General features: G+C 36.3%; 1 protein-coding gene across 9 annotated transcripts in view; it reads right to left on the bottom strand.

Annotated features, from left to right (window-relative positions):
• Positions 1-21,302, bottom strand: part of GPHN (gephyrin) — a 297,031-nt gene that overhangs the window by 45,183 nt on the left and 230,546 nt on the right. For all 9 annotated transcript variants that reach the window (XM_027777278.2, XM_013305412.3, XM_027777280.2 and 6 more), the window contains 2 exons: positions 8,491-8,533; positions 5,113-5,250 (listed from right to left, as the gene is read on the bottom strand). In XM_027777278.2, the coding sequence (XP_027633079.1) occupies positions 5,113-5,250; positions 8,491-8,533 (181 nt within the window). The remainder of the gene's footprint in view (positions 1-5,112; positions 5,251-8,490; positions 8,534-21,302) is intronic.

The raw sequence follows: 21,302 nt of genomic DNA, 5'->3' as shown, positions 1-21,302 counted from the left end.
GTGCTGTGATTAGATCTCAGTTTTTTGATTTCTGCCTCTACATAAATGACAAAACACTGAAGTCTGAAAGTACTGATGAAAGATTTGTTCAGTAAGTCTGTGTTCCTGGTTATGGTGAAATTGTTGACAGTAGATCTGAATGCCAAGTATCCAAACCCAGAAGTGACAGCTTTGATATAGGATCAGACAGAAAAAACAAGTATTTTGTTGCTTCAGGATGAGTTTTTCTTCTGAAATCTCTTAAAAATACACACTTTCCTGTGTTTAAACTTAAAAAAAGAAGTTATTTTTTTAAAAGCTTTTAAAATAACATTTCAGAATTGAATCCTGTGTACAAAAGGTGATGGACTGAGCCCAGAGGATTCACATAAACAGTAACGATGGAAAAGTTTCCATAAATTGACAGAGAAGTTTTGCAATAGATTAGCTTTTCCTAATTGCTGAGAGCATTTCTGCTTAATGGAGGGTGAGTGCATGTGTGTGTCAGAATTATTTATGTAAATATACGCTATATAGTCCTAAGTATTTTAATAGCTGTTTCAAACATACTCTTTCCCTTCACTTAGCAACTATGACTGATAAGCTGTAATTTGGCTCAGCCTCCCTGTAGAGACTGATATGAATTACTTCACCCTCAGTCAAGTGTTCACTACTTGTTCGCTTTTATGGCGCCAGCAAGAACTTTTTTTTAATATGATGTGGAACAGAGCGGAAAATATGTACCTTATCCCTTCACAGAGTGGGAAAGTGAGAAAGATTTATTACATGTGTGATTAGATGGACTGGGAAGGGGCACATGGGTCAGAACTACCGAGATTGGTTTGATTCCAGTATGTCTTAGCAGAAGAAGGGAATCTCATCTTGTAATAGAGGCCACTGCTCTTAGCAGTGTGTTGTGGCACAGAAAGTATGAAGAAGTGAGTGGATGCGTGACTACTCCTGCCAGGAGAATTTGGGTGGATATGTACTTTATAGATTATGATCTTTCAGACATGCCAAAAAAGAGAGACATGTATCAAGTGTGTTCCTTGTTTTACAGATAGGGAAATCAGCGTGGTTCTGGATCTGCTGGGAAGGCAGAAGACCTAACATTGCACACTAAAGGGACAGGTTTTGTTAAAAAGCGCACCTACTTGATTTGAAAATGTTCAGCTCCGGTGAAGTGGTGTTATAATGGAGATTACTTGTATTTGTTAACACAAAGTGATTTAGTTAGTAATTAATTATAACAACTACAACATCACTGTGCTCACATCCATCTGTATCAACTTTCAGCCTGAAGCAAATATTCATGTTGCATCTCTGAAATAGGTATTGCCATGAAAACACTGATAAAACCTGTTAAAGCAACTAGAAAAGCATGTTTGTGATGGCTATTAATACATCTGTGCATCACTGCATATCAGTGTCTGTGATACACAGTATAGAAGTTATTAGAAAGCTCATGAAACCTTGTACACTGGCACTGGAAAAGACTGCAGACACAGCCATTTAAATTATAGCACAGAAAAGGCAGCTATCAAAAGCCTAGTAAACCCACCCTTTGTTCACAGATGCACAAAATCTCATACAAAAGTGATGCTTCTAATTTTAGCAGGCATGTTGTGTCTTCATTTTACTTCTTGTCTGCTTGCAAAATCACACCAATTAGAGAAAAGTTGAACAGTATGTCCCTGGCATTCTGCCATGCAATACTTGAAGGGAATAAATGGCTAGCCGGTAGTGGGAATGAATTTCATTAAGGGGAGAAAAATGTAAGAATTACTGGCTGAAGCCTTAAGGCTTTTAAAATGAAGCAACTCAGCAACTAAAGGACAATCTGAAGTACCTCTGTACTCTCCTTTATTTGAGCAATTATTTTAGAAATACGCTGACCTTATTTTGATTAATTGTAATTCCAAAAAGATGTTCTGAGGTATTTTAATGTCATCAAACTGCCCCTTGTGATGCCCATAATTTTCTGATTCTAACAAAAATGGAGAATTACATTAAACTCACTTTTCAAATTTGGGTATTTTGTAAAGCTTAGCTGGTGAAACTGGTACAGTTCTGTGAAGAATATTGATTTCTCAGGGTACTGGTACTGGGATAAAGCAGTGAGACAGGTGTTGTACTAGAGATGATGGATTTGCTCCCATTTTGTAAATATTGTCCTGACAGCACTTCAGTGTGATCTGAAAAGTCAATGCTATCAAAATAATCAGCTAGTTCAAAATGAATAAACTGTGGAAAAAAATGTCCAAGCTCTACAGAAGTTACAGGGCTCTTGGACTAGATCAGAAAAGCTGCTCTGTTCTGAGGCTGAAGCTCATGAAGTGTGGATTGCCTCTGCTTTGTTCTTTTAGTATCAATTAAACTTCTGCCTCTTAGTTTCAGAAGAATAATCATTATCATGCTGCCTAAAAACTTAACCTTATATACTCATGGAGCAATGTTCAGGTAACTGCGTTTACCTGGAATAAAAGGCTAATGGAAGGCTTCATATACCAGATATTGATGATGGCAGGTGGGAAATATGCTTCAGATGCCTTTGGTTTATGGCCCTTCTGTAAAAAGTTTTAGGACTCTCCATTTTTACTTTTTTCTTTTTTTTCTTTTTAATATGGACGAGGCTAAATGATCTACACAGGCACTGAGCAATACAACTATCAATGTGAAAGTCAAGTTTCAAAAGATAACTGTACTCATCCTCCCTCTCATGTCAGGGGGGAATAGATTTGCAAGACTACGGCATGCCTTGACTTAACCAAGGCAAGGACTGTACTGGCTACTTGTACAGAGTAACGTTCAGCTGCTTTACTTACGAGGATCAATACAATGTATTATGTTTAGTAGTATAAATAAATCAGGTTAAAATTAATTGGGTAATTTGTTAATGAAATAAATTGCAATCCTAGAACTTTAAACAGTTCACTTTCCTTACAGAGAAATTGTGCTCCTGAAAGTCTCATTTCACCATAATTCTAATGAAGAAGTTTACAAATCAGATGTATGAAAAGGCTGCTACCTACTGTGGGTATAAATGTTTGCACAAAGACTGGTGTATACATATAAATAGATGGTGTCATTATTGTTATTGACTTCAACAAACAGCATGTGAGGATTATGCTTACCCTATGTCTACCTAGAAGAATATTTTTAGCCATATTTTATTAAGTTTTAGGGAAAATACACAATGGAAGCAACACGCAACACAAAAGGGTGGTGAAACAGTATGTAACTTTTCATCCAGAAGTGTAAAAGACAGAGAGATGGAGAAAAATGAAAATGAAGATAAAAGGACAAGAGAATGAGACATATTTATAGAAGAACAAAAAAAAGGAAAAGTAATAGCTTATCAATACTTTTTTTTCCCCTATAATCAATACAACCCAAATTCAAGAATTCATTTCTTTACTTAGTTTTGTACTAGAGGTTAAAAAAAATCAAAACTGTTTTTATGTAAAAAAGAATAATAATGCTACAGTACCTTGACAGTACCTCACATCGCAAAATAAACATATGCTGTGCTTATTTTTTCAGGGAGGTACATGCCAGACTTCCATCCTTTATTTCAGGAGATCAGTGTTGTATATATAGCACTTAACTTTGACTAAATATACCTAAAACTGTGGCTTATCATACTGTCCACAATGGGCTGACAGCTATCCAAAAAGGTCTAATAGTGATGCTCAGGCATTTATGCCTTACAGCCTTCTTCTAATCCACACACCACTATGAAAGTGCAGGGTGTAATGTGTGTATTCCTTGCTGATCCAGTATCGGTGCTGTTCTGAATGCAGGATGTGCACCCAGAGATCTGCTTCTTGTTTACCAAGGCACAGGGAGCACTGAACTCCATTTGGAGCGACTAAACACACAGCTGTGATTGTACATACAGTCTGCTAAACCAGGATGTCAATATGAAGATATCTCGAAGGTTTGCGGCAGCACAAAGGTTTGGTGCAGAGCACGACAACTTTGAAATTTAAGACAGAATATCCCATCCAGAAACCACACGTACCTCTCTGCTACCTGGAGTCCACTGATGTCGTAAACATTCTGCCTCTTGAAGCTTGCGGTTCTGCTCTCTCTTCACTCACCACCTCACCTTTGGAAAATCTGGAGGAATCCCTGGAGGAGGTTTCCTCTTCCCTACCTACATTAGGATTACTTGCCAGCAAGCTCCCTGTCATGGTTTTGTTCTATGCCAAGAACACTCTCCCAGATCATGCCCAGGCTTGGTGTAAGGGATAGCAGAAGCAAGGGAGACACCTAACAGGCACTATGAACACACTGTTCCAGGAGGGAGGATCGTTTAGCTGAATAAACATGAGAGGGCCCTGCTGATTCCTTTTAAGGCCAGACAACGGCTTCATCTGTCCCCATTTATTTATAAGTATAGACACAGTCACAAGGTCTGACATTTTGCCTGCTGTTTGGTGCCATTTAAGACAACCTCACTGTATAAATCAACAACAGTTATGCTTGATTACAAAGTATCAATAAATCAAATGTTAAATGCAAGTAAATATCAGAAAAGGATCAAATGTACTGGTAGAATAGAAAGGGAATTATGTTGTGTTTATGAGAAGAGGAGGCAAATTCTGGAATGACCAATGGGCCAAGCAGGATCCGGAAAAACAGACTGAGATGAACCGTAAAGATAGAGACATGGAAAAAAGTGACCTGGAACCAATAATTGCTTTGATTTGTTCATTAATCGCAGTTTGGAAAGGGGTTTTAGTGAGAATCTCCTACAGTACGTGAACAGAGTGAACGATCACTATACTTCGCATCTACGGAAGTCCAGTGTTCAATCAATCACTAAGGCAAATTGTGGTTTCTACATTTTAGCTTTGTCGGATGTAACACAGACCAGAAGAAAATTCATTGATATATTTGAGTTCCATTACAGGTATCTTCAGGGAACAGCACTGAGCTCAGGTGACAGTCACCTGACTTTGACAGCAGATTTCTTCTCCTATTATTGGCATTTCCTAAAGCAGTTTCTCCTGGAGAAGGTACTGTCTCAGACACCTCACAACATTAATAAAAGATCAAGAGCTTATGAAGGCTGTAAAATAAGGAATTAACCACCCTAATCCTCACAAAGAGTCCAACTTAAAATACCTCTGTAATTGATGATTTCTGTTCCAAGCACTGGGGTCATCTCCAGAACTGTAATGAAGGCCTTGTCCATAGATGTCAATGGGAATGGAGACATGCGGTGTCTTCTTGCTACCTTGGTAATGTCAACAGCACTGTGACCTGCAACAAGAGAGCACCAGGTTTATGTAGGCTACACACAGTGATACTCATTTAAACCATTTTACTGAAATTAATCCGGCACTTAGGGGTAAATTAAATCAGTTAGTTACCACTATCGGCATTTATGCCAGACACTAGGAAGGCACTATATTCAACTAGAATCAAAAGAGAGATTTTAAACAAAATGCAATCTACAGTTGAAAAAGTTCAAAAAAGTGTATATCCCTACTTGTAATGAAAAACATACCAGAAGTTTTGATGAGCATAAAAGGATCAGTGAATCAGAAACACGAACCCTTCAAAACGATGCAGTATTTTACACTGAGGATCATAATCTGAGGCTAACTCGGTTCTATGAACTATGAACTCAGGACAATTCACCCCTCGTTCTGTTCCCCACAAACACATCTCAATCTGCTACGTGCAGTGCACAGATAAAACACAAAGGGACACTGCCCCAGCGAGTCTGCAATCCAGGAGTGAGATGGGAGCCAAAGATTTGAAAGGAGGACAGAGGGGAGCACAACAAAACCACTGGACAGTCAAGACAGCAGATGTGCTTCCAGCTAGCGAGTATCCTACCCACTGTCAAGATTTTGTAGTCACCATAGCAAAGTGACATTTAAATGTATAATTTGAGTGAAGGTAGTAGATGCATTAACGGAAGCCTACTTTTCCCAAGTATGAGGGACAGGTTGGGAGAAATGATGACAAAAGTTGTTCAAAAATGAAGCCAACAGCATGTTTGATTTCTTGGTACTTACTGAGAGAGTAAACAAGGGGACAATAAGCTCTGAAGGATTTTGAAAGTCAAGATGAGCAACTGACGAGAGGGAACTATTGCAGGAATACATAAACAAGAGTAACAGGTACAAACCAAAAGATTAAGAAAATGACAGTTGTAGAAATATCTTAAATGGATTTGCCTAGAGCAAGAAGGTGTTTATGAGAGCCAAAGTGGATGATGTTCTGTATGTAATATGTAATGATATTCCTAAAGCAACATAAATTATAATAAGATAGCATTAAAAAATAATAGAACCTAATTTTTAGTTACATGATTCTGCTTTGCAATAGCTACCTAAATATCCCTTTTGCTGTTGCACATTCCTTCAAATTTTGGGAAAAAAAAAAAGATTCTTGCATAAAGTCTAGACTTCTAATAAAAAATAACTATAAAAGTAATAAAACAATCATGCAATCTAAGTTTTTCCTTCAGAAGAGAAGGTCGCTTAATCAATCTGTATATACACAACTTCTTTCAGCACTGACACATGCTTGTCTCTCTACATGGGAGATTGTTCATTAATTATTTTTTTGCTGTTAACCCAGTAAACTATCTTTAAAAGGAAGAAGTAGAGACAAATAAAACTGCCCATCTAATTCCAGTCCCAAGAAAGAGTCTGGAAGAAATTATTTAAACAAACTCTTTGAATGATCCGAATTAAACTACTGTGAGATGTAAGTGTAACTAGCGGAAAAACTGCATTCCTGGATTTAGCAATCAGGATGTCCCCAGCAAGCTTACATTTTATGTTATTATGCCTGTATTGTGTTAGCAACCTCATAAAAATGAGGAAAAGGAAAGGAAAGCATTTGTGAGACACAGTCAAACTTCCCATACTTTTCTTTTGCAGAGAAAGAAACCCTGCTTAGCAGCACCATAATTCCTGCAGGTCCCACAGATTCCCCACAATATATGTTAAAAACTTTTTCCTGACTTTATAAATTAAGAAACTATTTTCTAAAAGGAAAAGCTGGAAAAAATGAAGGAAGATGCTAGGAAAAAATGTCACAGCAGTGAAAGCTGGGGGAGTTCTGTGGCAGCAAACAACCTTTATGCTACAGCCATTATGTGCTTTTATGTTTTACTGCTACCTAAAACTCCCTGTGAGCTACTTCAGAAACCAGCATTTCACCTCTTTAACCTTTAAAACTTGAATGAATTCAGAGGCTACGAATACTCTGAATGGTGTCCAGAGTACTAGCTTCAGATTTGGAACTCTGTCTCTAAGTCAAACATTCTGTTAAAATCTACTGATGACTTCTTCAACACATCTGTTTTGAAAATAGATAACATCCCCTAACCTCTGCAAACTTTGTTCCAACACCAAAAGTAATACCCATTACTTCTGCAAGAGAAGCCATGAAAATACATACTTCAAAAATAAAGCTCCTTCAGGTGTTAAAAATATGAATATTTTTAACAGCATGAATAACCATAACAAAGAAAGGAACAAGACACACATGTAACTACTAACCCTTCTCTGTCCCTGTTTCCTCCCACAAACAAATGCTAACTCTCCTTTTAGAGTCATTATCTTATTATCATTAATTTAAACAGACCCAGAGACAAATAATGATTTTGTAAATTCTGAAATGACTAAGTGGTGCTTTTTAATTACAAGTAAATGGCATTGAACAACTCCTCAGACATTCCCAAGTTATCTTTCACTAATGTCAAATGTCAGATGGTTCTAAAAATAACTACTTATATTAAGCAGCATTTCATATGAGAAAATAATCCTCTAGCTTTGAAGCAGTGAAGTCAATTGGTTGTATCAGGTAGAAAATTCCTGTCGGTCTTCTCTATTATCACTAAAACAACTTCCTATTCCTGTTGAGTTTTTTTTATATATATATATATATATATATACACATATATACACACACACACACACACACACACACACATATATATAGTGGATCAAATTTGAGACTGGAAAAGATTTCTATAAAACAAAGGAAAGGAGTTGTGCAAATTAAAGAACAGGTCATTTGGATCAAATTTGAATCCTTAACTTTTGTATTTTTTTGTTTGGCATTATGTAACCCAACATTCAATCTCACGTTCAGGTATGAAAATAAAAATCATATATATCCTTAGTTTGATTATTTCCACTTTCTTTGTCTTTGAGTGTTGACTTTTTTTCCCAAAAAACGTGCACACACATGATAGTTTACAATAATACATCACCACAAACAACACAGACCTCCATGTCATTAGAAGAAAAACCTGAAAGAAAAAATTAAAAGGCAACTATCGATTAATACATAGACATGACACGCTATTTACACTTCTTTAATTTCCTATTTGGACTGAATTTCATTGCCTTAAGTTATGAAATTTCTTCTGCAAATCCACTTATGTCCCAACCATATCTTTCTCATCTGACTGTCATTTGCTGTCTTCTGAGCAGTCTTGGTTTCTCAACAGAGCTATGAAGTTTCAGTACTTACTTGCTCTGAGGATATTCTCCTTGCTGCTGCACCTAGACTGGACCTGCAGAGAGAGCACAGAGTCTATGAGATACAGAAGTTAACAAGAATGCAAAATACAGAGACATAATGGGCAAGCTCCTGGGATCTAAGACAGAGGCTATATGTATTTTCAGGAACATTCTTACATACTCTGTATGAGATAAGTACGTTTACGCAGAAGGGTAGTAGCTGATGGTCAGGATCTGATACAAACAATTTGATTCCACCCCCCACATAAGAAACAAGATGGCCTAAGGACAGTAATAGAGTGAAATCAAAGAACACAGTGGTTAAAATTACGTGTCAAGCTCTAGTTTTAAACAGAATATCCACATTTCCTTATACAACGGTAATTACAGTAACTCTGAATCTAGGCCCTGTTTTATGATTAGACAAAATACTAACATAACTATATTATCACGACCTGCTTTAAAATTCTATTATTGATATTTTCAGGTATTGTAGAAAGAGCTTAAAAATACTCAATTTAGATTGCGTTGATTCTGAAGACATCTAGTAAGACTTCTTCAAAATTGTATCAACAGCTCCTGGCTGGGGCCAGATAAATTTACTCACTTGTTTCTGTTTGGTTAAAAGAAATGCTAGGCTCAGAATGAATTTTACAGTGCAATTCTACTTTAAAAAGTAACTGTGAGGATGGCAACTGGCTTCTCAACAAATCCTCTTCCTAGATGCTTAGCTCCCACTGTGCTATTCCAGACACTGTAGTCTGACTGTGGGGAAATGGGAGGATTCACGCTGGTCTAATATTCTAGTAACACTGGGTATTTATAGAGTTCCATCCGTTTACTGTACAGATTTTAAAAAGAATTGTTTTTTGAAGAGTATCAGTCCTGTAAATACAACACAGTTTAAACTTTACCTATACCGAAGCATCAGCTCTTGTTAATTCTTCTCAGGTTTGGAAACCTTGTATACATTGTGTAGTAACACTGAAGTTGCAAGTTTTTAGGTAACTACTTTGACCAGCAGGCTGCCTTCTGGCAGGTCAGCTGGCTGAACTGGTAACACTTTAACAAGCTTCCTGTGTGGACAAAACCCCAGCTAAAGTAAACTTCTGAGGGAGGCAAATCTCAGAGAGAGGATGAACGGTTTCCTTCTCTTTTTTACCGTACTGACAAATGTTTTGCCAAATTTCAGTGAGAGGATAATAAAAGTAAAACTGGGTAGACGTGGTGAAGGAAGTGGAATAGCACAGGTGACGCTGAGGGTGTAATTTCCCTGCAGCACCACTGTTCTCTGCTGAAAAAGCAAAGGAGTGAACCCAGATTATCTTTCAGACTACAGTGTCAATTTGCAATTCCAGAAAAATTGCCTAGAAAGTGAGTATGTATGGTCTAAGAATTGATGAAGAATGGTGCACACTCAACCCCCCAAAAGCTGTCTTCAGAAAGGAACCACCACTCAAGGCTGAAACCAACTGTGCCCCAACTTCTAAACCTCTTTCTTCTGTTCCACAGCAGCTTGCCCCAAATGTATATTCACATAAAGAAATTTGGATTCTACAGCGCAACACAGTCTACTTATTGTAATGGAATAACTTATGGAAAGTAATGTTGCAACTTAGAGTGGGTTATGGTGTCCTTCCCTGAAAAAACTGTTGTTTAAAAAAAAAATCAACAGAAATCCCCCAAACCCTCCCTCCTTCCCACCAAAAATACTATACAAGAAAACCGCAAACAAAATATTAATGATGCCCAAATTTGGCCCAGAGTTGTTTTACCAGATTTCAAAGGCATGACATGAACTCTCTTTGGAAGAAGTAAATGTTTACCTGTAATTTACCAAAAGACAATTCTGGACCAAAAAGATGGTATAATGGTAAGAAAGAAATCGTGAAAGAGAGAGGCAGAGAGAGAGGCGGAGGTGGGGTGGGGGGCGGAGAGAGAAGCAGGATGGACGTGGCAAGGCAGAAGATGGTGTGTGCAAAAGGAGACATGGGCCTATGTGTGTAAGACTACTGTTTAAAATGGAAGAGGCTCTCTTATTTCTCACTGAAAACCATATGAAAAGAAAAAAACGAGGAATGGGCCTGCTGCAAAATAACCAAGCGATTCAGCAAACTGTGGAATGAAACTCAGTGAGATAACATAGTCCTAAAGAAAAAGGCAAAAAACCAAAAATACAAAACACAAACATTTGAAACAATCTACTAAAACAAACTAAGTAAAATATGTGATCCAAAGGACACAGATAAAAGCTACTAGAGAAGGAGGAAAAATGTTAGCAGACAAAGACAGTGCTAAAGAAGTAAAATGAAAGTCAAGAGAGTGTCTTCAACAAAGTGGAGGAACAGAAGGAGCCCAAACCCATAGCGCAAAGCAATGTTTGCGAATGGAAAACAGCTCCTTTGAGCAGTAATAGTTACTCTCGAGTTGTAGCCTCTATTCCTCCTCAGTTCATCTTTAAGCCCTTCCAACCTATAGTGGAGCTAGTGTATGGACAAAAACAAGAGATTTATAATGAACAGAGCAGCTGAGATTTGCAGATCAAATCTTCTAATATAAAAAACGTGCTGACAAAGTTTTGCTCTTACAGTGTCCAAATGACAATGGCAACAAAAGACAGCTGGCTTCACACGCAGCCTCTCACAGGTCATTTTTTTAATTCTGTGCACACAGAGGACTTGAAATTTACTTTTTGTTTTCTTACACCCAGCCTACAGTTTCCATGTTATCACTCACCTGATGGGTAACATATGCAGTATGAGAAATAATTTGCTTCCCACAAATTTTAAAAGCAGCTGTGGAAGAGGAATCCATGATAATAAAGTAAAAGGCTTGATCAGCTAGACTTGATCGTTCCCCAACCTATGCTCACAGCTGCAGAATACAAACCACGTTTGAACATAACTGACATTGAAATTAGTTATTACATGATACTTCCATCTGTTTAATATGAATTGCACATTGATATTCTAAATCTTATTTTTAAACAAAACTGCAGTAAAATGATTTTGAATAAAACCCACCAGTTTTCTAACACATAGTTTTAGCAGCAATGAAGCTTCGCATGAATGGGGTCATGTGCTTTGAGTGCCTTTTATCATATTCATTACTTGTATGTTTTACTCCTTTGTTATTTAATGTGACATTTACAAAAAACCTGTATTCTTTTCACAGCTACTGTTAACTAAACATACAGTTGGCGTACAGTACCACGACTGAGTGGGGCGAGTGATTAGTACTATTATTTACTATTATTTGTCTCATTCACAGGTAGTTACAGAAATAACGATCTACTGCTGTCTCTCACAGGGGAAGTATAGATTTATTGTTTGTCCATTCTACAGCCTCTTGGCTCACAAAGTATCTTGGCAGAAGACACAGTGGGCTACCAGCCAGTACCATTCCCCTGCACAGTTCAGGCAGAATGTAACCAAACCCAAAGCATTCAGTTCACATTACTCTGTTTTTTAAGCACACTGGATTTTATGTTCTTTAAGATATAATTTCATCATGCTGGAGTGCAGAGTAAGCTTTCTTCCACAGGCTAAAGTAGCGAACAGAATGTGAAATTAAGTACTCAAAAATAAATTAAGGGAATGGTAAAATAAAGAGTCCTGCTGACATTTTCTGTCTAGCAATCATTATTGGTCTGAAAAATGAAATCAATGACTACAAAATTGGATTAATTTAAATTTACAAGGTATGTTTTGCTGCAAATAAAAATCAGTCCACAAAAAAATTTTTACAAGAAAAATAGAAAAGACACAAAGAAAAAATCTGTGCTACAAGTGAAAAAATCATGTGAAAAATAAAGAAAAAAAGAAAATTGAAAAACCCTTTAACAATTTACCATGACTTAGGAATGGTTAGAGAAATTACTTACCTTTTTAAAGTCATAACAAGATTAGCACAGAGTATTAAGTCAGCTCTTCATTATGGGAGGTACAATTAAAAACCATTGGTTATAATAAAACAAATTGCTACACAAAGATGAAGAGTTTCCAGCCCAATATGAAAAGCTAACTCTTATGGGAGTACATTGAAATTCAATTTTATAACATGAAGAACAATTCAGAACAATGACATCAAAACATGAGTTACCACCAACAGAAAGAGCCCATTTCTCAGGAACACAGAGCCTGTAGGAAGCTAACCCATAATCTTTGTTATTTATGGGAAAGCACATTGCTCCACTTTGAGGAAAGCATGCAGAATGTGGAACCACCAGCAGAAACCCAAACATACATACAGACATACAGAGGACTAAGGTACAGCAAAGGGAATGAGTTCGCCAAGCTGTAATGAAGGAAGCAGGGTATGCAAAGCACAGCAGCCGTTAACCGTTTAAGGACTGTACTCCTCCAACTGTCTCATCAACACCAGGCAGGCTTGTTTATGAGATATTACACCTACTACATCTTGCTGTCAGTAAGAAAGTGCATAACTCAAACAACCTCTCTTTGAAACTTCAGCAGTTTTATGAAGACAATTTATTCTCTGTGATGTGGGAAAGTACGCTGCTGCTGCTTTTTTCTATGTGTGATTTATTAGTGATTACATGATCTGAGTTCTGTACAATATACTCTGTGCACATGCCATTTGCATGGTCTCCCAAATACTTGCCTGCTTTAAATAGACTGCAAATCACATATGATCTGATTTACGATTGTAGGGGTCTGCATGGTGTCTTTTGCCTAAAGTACTTTCCTCCCCCCCTTCCCAAACGGTACAACATACATTCATCACTATCTGTAAACGAATATATAAAATACAACTAAACCATGAACAGCAATGTCTCAAACTGGTGTGATAATACTGTTAACATTGATTTTGGCCTGTTATTCTAAGCAATATACAAAAGGTTAAACTAGAAGGAAACTGAAAAATGTAATGAAATACATTGGTTGTTTTCATTAAAAAAGATGTTTTAAATCTAATCTGAAGAACAGAGAGAATTGCTTTGATTGAATTAATATGGAATATAAAAATGAAGTTGTTAAAAATTTCACAGGAAAACATATGTCTGGAATTGCTTACTTCAGAAAACATTCAACAAAGTATTTGAGGATTAAATAATCCTAATACAAGATGCAATTGCCCTGTTTCAGGAATGCATTCCTATTCAAACAGCACTTTTACACTGAGCTGAACATGCAAGGTCTTAAGAGTATGCTTTATGGCCATCTGAATTAGGGCTGAAGTCAGTTCAACACTATAGAATAATTTTTTCTTGTTCTACTGACAACATCTCTGAAAGGGAAAGGAAAGTGAGCTCAAGGAATTTGATAGCAGCAGACATTACTCAATAACACATTTTTCAAAAGGAGCAGCGCTGTTGGTAGGGTTCACCTCACCAAAATTTAAATATGAATCATATATTATTCTACACATGGAATTACTTGTTTGGAGTCAGTGGGAAGAAATAAGCACAAAACCATTTGAAGCCAAAATAATTTTAGGAGCAGATTTTTACACTTATTAAATGTTATGCTTGGTAGACTTGACACTGAACAAAAAACATCTTCAGATCCATATACTACTGAGTTCTCTTTTCTGCGTTTTTTCCTCGTCACCTACACTTTACATAAAGATGTATTTAATTGTGATCATTGTTTCCCAGTAGACTCACCATATACGTGGAATTTTATGATCAGGTTATGGTTCATCCTAACTACTGTTGGAACAGGAAGGTGGAAGTGGGTTGATGAATATACCACAGAAGCACAAGGGCTGAATTGGTTCCTTTTATAGGAGCAGTATAAAATAAAAGAAGATACTATGTAATATTTGGAACAAAATGAAATGAAAAGGCAAAGGGCAGTTTTCTGGGATAAGATGCTGATTAGTCATCTCTCAATGGACACTGACCTTGTCCTGGAGATGCAAAATCAAATGTTATTAATAAGAGAGGGTTCAAACAAAATCTTACATTCCAGCTAAAACTGCAAGCTGAACATCTCACTGAACGAGAAAACAGGAAGAACTATGATACGTACAGCAAAAAAGGAGACAAAATAGTAAACCGCTGGTCAGAAAGCTGATGGGAAGGCAAACTTGCTACTACAAACCGGCAGCATAGGCTTGATAGTTGAGAATAAAAAGAAGCAAAGAGAAAGGAAGTGGGTTTTATTTCTTCAGAGAAATTTTAATGAAACGTTTATGTTTATATGAGAAAAAATATGAGCTGGTTTTTGTGTTCTTAAAAGTATGGGACAACATACAGATATGCTGTATGAATAACACTAGAAAGACAGCGTGTTTCTGTGATATTTTAGGGGCTGTTCAGGGCTTATTCAAAATCATACCAGTTTTGTTCAGAGAAACAGTATAATACCCATATATGGAGAGGACACTCATCTTGTGTAAGCTAAAGCCTGTATTAAATCAAGACATAAAAATTATTGCCAAGTAATTTGTGCACAAACTTCAACAAATATCCACACAGATATTTCTAATCTGTGCTAACAGAATCCAAGTGGGAATTGTAAGACACAAGAAATCTCTAGGAACATCACACTTGGGAACATCAAAATTTCTACTACTTGTATTATTAGCTGTGAACAAGATCTTTTATTTGTTTGAATGAAAATGTTAAATGTTCACTAAAAGCTCTGAAAGTCTTCTCCAGTTTGAGAAGTTGATAGTGTAAATAAAGGCAGAGAAAAAAAAATTTCTTTCCAAAGAGATGTAAGAGAAAGAGATTCCTGTTGTCCTTGTTGCTTGCCAGAGAAATGGAATTTATTTGCCTGTTTTCATAGAAACTCACACCCTGGCAATTTGATTGAATTGCTTAGCCTCACAAGTATGTGCTAGATGTCTGAGTTACATCCTATCTAACCAGCATTAAGGCTTTTTAAACTCCTTGTCCATTCCGGTTCAACCAGCTGTCAACCAGCAGCTTTTCAAGCTGCTGTCAATCAGATGGACTAAAAATATATAGGTGATGTACAGAAGTTCTTGGCCTCAAGCGCACCATAAATTACTCTCTAACTTTTGACATACCCTAGGGCTGACAGTTTAAAAAGTTTCATTTCTATTACAAGTGTTTTGCTTTTAAATGAAATCTTAACTATTTTCATATTTCTGTTTCTTGACCCAGCAACAGCCAATTTCAACGCAGCATTAAAAGGAGATTTCCACACTACTGCAAAAAAATGGGAAACTGTTTTTCTTGAATGGTGTGACCCTCAAAATCAGAATTCTAAATTAAATTTTTTGTTCAAATATAGTCAAGCAAAACTGTCATGTTTAAGTGAAACACAACGTTCAGGACACAGCAGATCAATGTGATATGTGCAACTCTTTGTTTTCCCTTTGACATGTAGGCATTATGATGTCATCATAATTATTTTCAGCCAGTCTTCTACATGAGACAAGATAAGGCTATTTCATTTTAATCTCCCTGTTCAAAAACTAGTTTCATGTTTTACTTACTAAACATTATCCAAACTCTTTTCTGAATGGGGAATTATTTAGTTCTTTACATGTTTCTCTTCTGAATGGGGAATTATTTAGTTATACAGAAAATGAGTACCCCTGAAAATGATGTAAGAAGTCTTTCCTTAGTGAAAGTTCATGTTAATTTGGAGACAGAAAATGCAATATAGACTTCCTTGGTACCCACTCAGGGCCTTCTGCTACAGCATCACATTTTCTGTTCCAGCTGTGTTTCCTGAACTGCTAGCAGAACAGCTGCAGTCACCACACACCCCACCTGCGACAACTACGAAACAAAATTCAGTTTTCTTAATATCTAGTTATTGTCAACATCTGAATAGATGTTGGTGAGAAAGGGACAGAGATCTGTTTGGATCTTTTATCTTCTGCTGCTTTTGTTCCAACCTGGTTCAAGGCCTCCAGGCCTCCATCCCTTTGATCCAAGATCTGTGGGAGTGAAAAAGCACCTCCTCGTTGAGCTTCAAAGGGTTCTCAATCGAACTTGTAATTGCTAATGAAGCCTGCAACCTGGATGTCATGCTTACAATCTTACCTTCTGGAAGCTGAACACAGGGAACATTCCCTCCATTTCTATGTCCAAAGAATATGAACACACAAAAACAGTAACAACAAACTCAAAACAATTATAAACTTCAAAAGTCACCAATCTACTAACGAGTGAATCTTCAGGCCTAGAGTCAACAGAAGGCCATCACCCAATTTCTTATGTTTTTCAGGCATATTTAAAGTTAAATTTCAGCTTTTTCCATTGGCATTTGCTTGGTGATTTTTATCATTATTATAATTCTAAAGTGGATGGTTGGATGGTTGGATGACTTTAATTATATGACCAGGAACAAAACATATATTAACCCATGTGGTTCGATCAGAATTTCTGCTCCAGCCTAACTCTGATGGAGTTGATTTTAGGTAAGACTAACATTTTCATTTGAGCTAGAAGCATCAAATTTGAAGAGCTTCAAGTACGAAAGCAAAAACCAGTAAACACAGGTAACAATAATCTTATATACGGTGTACATTATAGTCACTGATGTATACAGCATTCAGCCAAAACTTCAGACTTGTACGCTTTCAAGTATAAAAATGAACAAAGCTTTTTAAAGTTAAAATTCAAATCAGGGAGCAACAACCGTAAGGAAAATCAAGCTTCAGTCCATGAATCCATCTAAGCAGTAAATATCAGAACTCACTGTATGAAGAGCTAGGTTTCTGCCTTCAATTTGAGGCAGAAACACAGCCTATATTCCTCTGAGGAGAATCCTTAAAGTGAAATCAGAATCCTCATGGGTGAATAAAGTGATGATTTCAGAGGGTTCATAAGCTATGGAAAGAAGAGGCTGGAATCAAGGAAATGCTGCACTTGAGAACTATACTGTCAAACCCAAGCTAGAAATTATTTTTGAAAGTGATCAGAAATACAAACGTAGGAAGAGTATTTACATTTAGGAAGGAATTTGCTTTGAGCCTTAAAGGCTCCGAAGGATGAGATTCCTTCAGTGCTGTCTTGAATTTGGCAGTCTGGATTGCAAGGTCCAGCACAATGATGACCACCAGTCTCCCCACAACAGTTATGTACCTTAGAACAAAATATTAATTTGGCTGGGCTTCTAGCAGTAGTGAATCTTGGACGTTTATAGAAGAAAAAGGGATATGGAAAATAATGTGAATAGGGACATTCTTTCTCCCCTCCAGCATTTAAATGAAAACCGTATGTAATTATGCTTAGCAAAAAAACTTGTTCCATGTTACAAAACTGCATTTGAAAAACTGGAAAACCAGGAAGATAATGCAGGGACCACCGATGGGAACCCACTGATATTTAAGCTACATGTTACTGATACTGACACTGCTATGTACATCTGATTTCCATGTGTTAAAACAGTCACTGTCCACTATAGATACATGTAATTTAGATCACATGTATGGCATTTTACATCAGTGGTTACTCCAAAAGCCATACTAGCAATGCAATAGAAGCTTTGATTACTACTTCAGACTCTAGACGAACTTTCCATAGATTCTGTTTCTGAAGCTGACTGAAGAGTTAGACTGCTTTGGCAGCTGAAACTTGACTGCAGTTGCACTGAGTGTTATTACTAGTGTAAGGAATGCAGACAAATGTCTGGCTTCTCAAACAAACTGATTTAATTAGTAAAACCTGAACAAATAACTACTAAACATTTTATGCTGGTGAACAGCTTGCTGCTGAATTTAAAAAGAAAACACTGGTTGTCTAGAAAACAAATCTCAGAGTTATATCTAATCTAGCCAGTTTTGATGCCATACAGTAAGGTACAGCACAAGAAAATGGAAAAAACCTCTTTGCTTAAATGGATGTGTTTCTAGAGAAAGAATGACAAGACTGACTTTGGAAAATGCAAATGCAGATTAAATATATGCATCTAAATTATAACCAATCAAAAGAAAAAAGCCATTCATAATGCTCTGACTTGACCTAATCTGTTTCATAAAGGATTGCACATCTCTATCATAAGGCAGGGTGAAATGTCTCCCTATTTTGTGGAAGAAGAAGAAAGCCAATTATTCAGGGATGGGCATTTAAAAACATAAAGACTTGTCTTGAAACAAAAAGCAAAGAATTTTAAAGTTCCCAATAGGGAAGGATGGAAATTATTTCTGAATTACTTGATTTTTAGAATACAGAAATGTATACAACACTATCTGGAAAACAGCTGTGATTTTATCATTCACTTTCTTAGTGCCTATGCTTCCTAACAGACACTTCGAATTTTATTTATTCTCTCTCTAATAAATGCACAGCTAGAATGCATAATAATAAAATATTATAATGCACCATAATTAAAATCAACAAAAAGTATTATGATTTTGGTAAGTTGAATAGGTTTAAGGTTTAAGCCAAAATCTTAATATGAAATGAGATGCCAATCAAAATCCCTGGGTTTACCACTCTCCTGAATGTTAAATAGTTCTTTGTAAATGAACTTATGCTTGAACAGAACTTATTAGTAGAGAATAAAAGAATAAGTACAAAATGTTAATATGAAGGAATAATTTTATTTGACAGAAGTCACAAGGTAAGTACCATGCACAGAGAATCTGTAGGATTAAGTAAAATTTTGCTTTGAGCTAATAATAGATCTAATTTAAGATTCAGCAGTGGGCAAACAAAAATTGTATTCAAAGTAAAAATATAGTAACATTTATTAATGATTTTTTAAAAAAAATAATTGTATTGTAAATATCCAAGATGCCATTCATCAAAGTCATTCATGTATACCTTGATCAGATTATTAAAATAACGCACTTTCATTCCTGATGTAACTTAAAGTTTTGCCATACTTTCCCTCATGAGCTGTCATGAATGCCTTTCTTGATACGACATCTAGTTTTTGTAGCAAGAACAGTTCTCTATTCTGGTATGGCAGAGAGGATGCTACAGAAGGTATTTTGTGCAGCTATTAATCCTAATAACAAGAATGAAGACAGAAATAGCAAAGCTATTTTCCGTGAATAAGGGAACTAGATCACTGGCTTTTCACAAACTTTTGCATTTTAATGTGCACTGAGGAAACCACGTTTCTCTGAAAGCAAGAATTTTAATTCATTCAATTTTTTTTAAGCCTAGAGTAAGGTAGTACTATTAGCAAAGCAAAATGCAACAGAAAAAATGTAATTCTTTAAATGGCAATTGCCAAATAGAAAGCTTTGATCTCTTGTTCATGTTTGAAACAGAAATACATACAAATTCTAATTTGACTTCAAAACCTATTTGCAACTGCAAAAAGAAAGACCCACAGAAAAACAGAACTAGATTGTACCAATATAGCTGGACAAAACTCAAAGGATTAGTGGATCCTGACTGGCTCTGTTGTGTTCATTTATTTCTGATCTGTAGAGATTACAGGTACATAAAGACCTACTTTTGTTTTCAGGCTCAAGATCTGGTTAAGGACTTATTAGCAAGTTAATTAAAGCCATGTTGTAATCAATATGAAAACCTCAACTTTCCCTCTAGTGAACAGAGCTAACTTGGAAAAACTTTAATTCAAATTTCAAAGAGCATCTCTACAAAACATATAGGGTTCAAAAGGCAATGAAACAGGCAAGCTCAATTTAATGTAGCAATTTTTGTTCAGATCAGCATATTTATGTTAGATGTAAAGAATCAAATTGCCTATCTGCTGGACTTCTATCTATCTGCTGAAAGCGGGGAAGAAAATGGAGAGGAACTGCTTACATTTACTTCATTTTGTCTTCCCCATCCAAGGCATAGCCTTAGCTGTCTAAGAGCAATCTTTGTTTATGCCATGAGAGTGATCTTATGTTAGAGGAAATAAAGGGCACAAGTCCACTCTTCTCAGTCATGGCCTTCCACCTCCCGAAACACATTTTCACTTGAATTACAAAGGTTAAGTGAAATTCTCTATATTGGGGAAAAAAACCCACCCACCCAACTCTCCAGCTGATATATAGACTGAAAAGTTTACAAAAGAAAAAGCAAGAAACAGGAATTCTTGTTCCAGAAATTACTATGTGTGACTGATTTTGTCTGTGCTTTCCCCATCTATGGGATATCTTCATATTACAGAAGTGGAAGTTAACTGATGTAACAAAATATAAAATTTGTGCCACTCTAATCAAGTTTGTGCATAATATGTTTTTAAAAATGTGCAAGTCAAGGGCATAAATACTGAGTGCAAAACCAACCTAATAATCTGATCAGTAATGACACAAAACCATGTAATTCACTCATTATACCTGAAAGCCTAAAGACCACCTATGGAATTTCAAATCTATTTACATTTCTTAGAATTATATCATACTTTTCTTGCTGTTATTCCAATGATCATCAAAAACAGTGCTAGAGACAGACCTTTAACAATATGCAATTCAAGCGTCAGACATTGTGTATGGATATTCCCTTAGGATTTTCTTTTATATTAAAATATTTCCATAATCATAAAACCAATACTGACATGAAAGCATTCTGTGGTACCTAAGAATTGACTGAAGACCTTTTCAGTTATTTGACAATTGCACAGTCAATTATCATGGTTAAATTCATTCTTCTAAATTTTTTATCTAGCAAACTGCTTCTGGAAAGCTTGAAGTTATAATATTGGAATGAACAAAAATCACATTAATGGCCCACTGGTTAGAAATCCAGAGAGAAACATTTTAGATAAAATAAACCCAATTTTAAAAGACGATGGCAAAGGGGTTGCTACATTCTCAAGCCAGCACAAGGAAGCTGGCGTACCTTCCTGGAGCCAGAAAAGCCTTCTGAAAGTCCTGGATGCAGAATTTGCAGGTAGGCAGCAAATTCAAAATGCTGGGCTTATGTGCATACATTAAGGATGCCCTTGAATCTGACTGTCAGGA

Source organism: Falco peregrinus, chromosome 1 (assembly GCF_023634155.1).
Source record: "Falco peregrinus isolate bFalPer1 chromosome 1, bFalPer1.pri, whole genome shotgun sequence".
NCBI lineage: Eukaryota > Metazoa > Chordata > Aves > Falconiformes > Falconidae > Falco > Falco peregrinus.
Note: the sequence above shows the minus strand (reverse complement) of the source record. Positions and strands in the feature narration are given on the sequence as shown.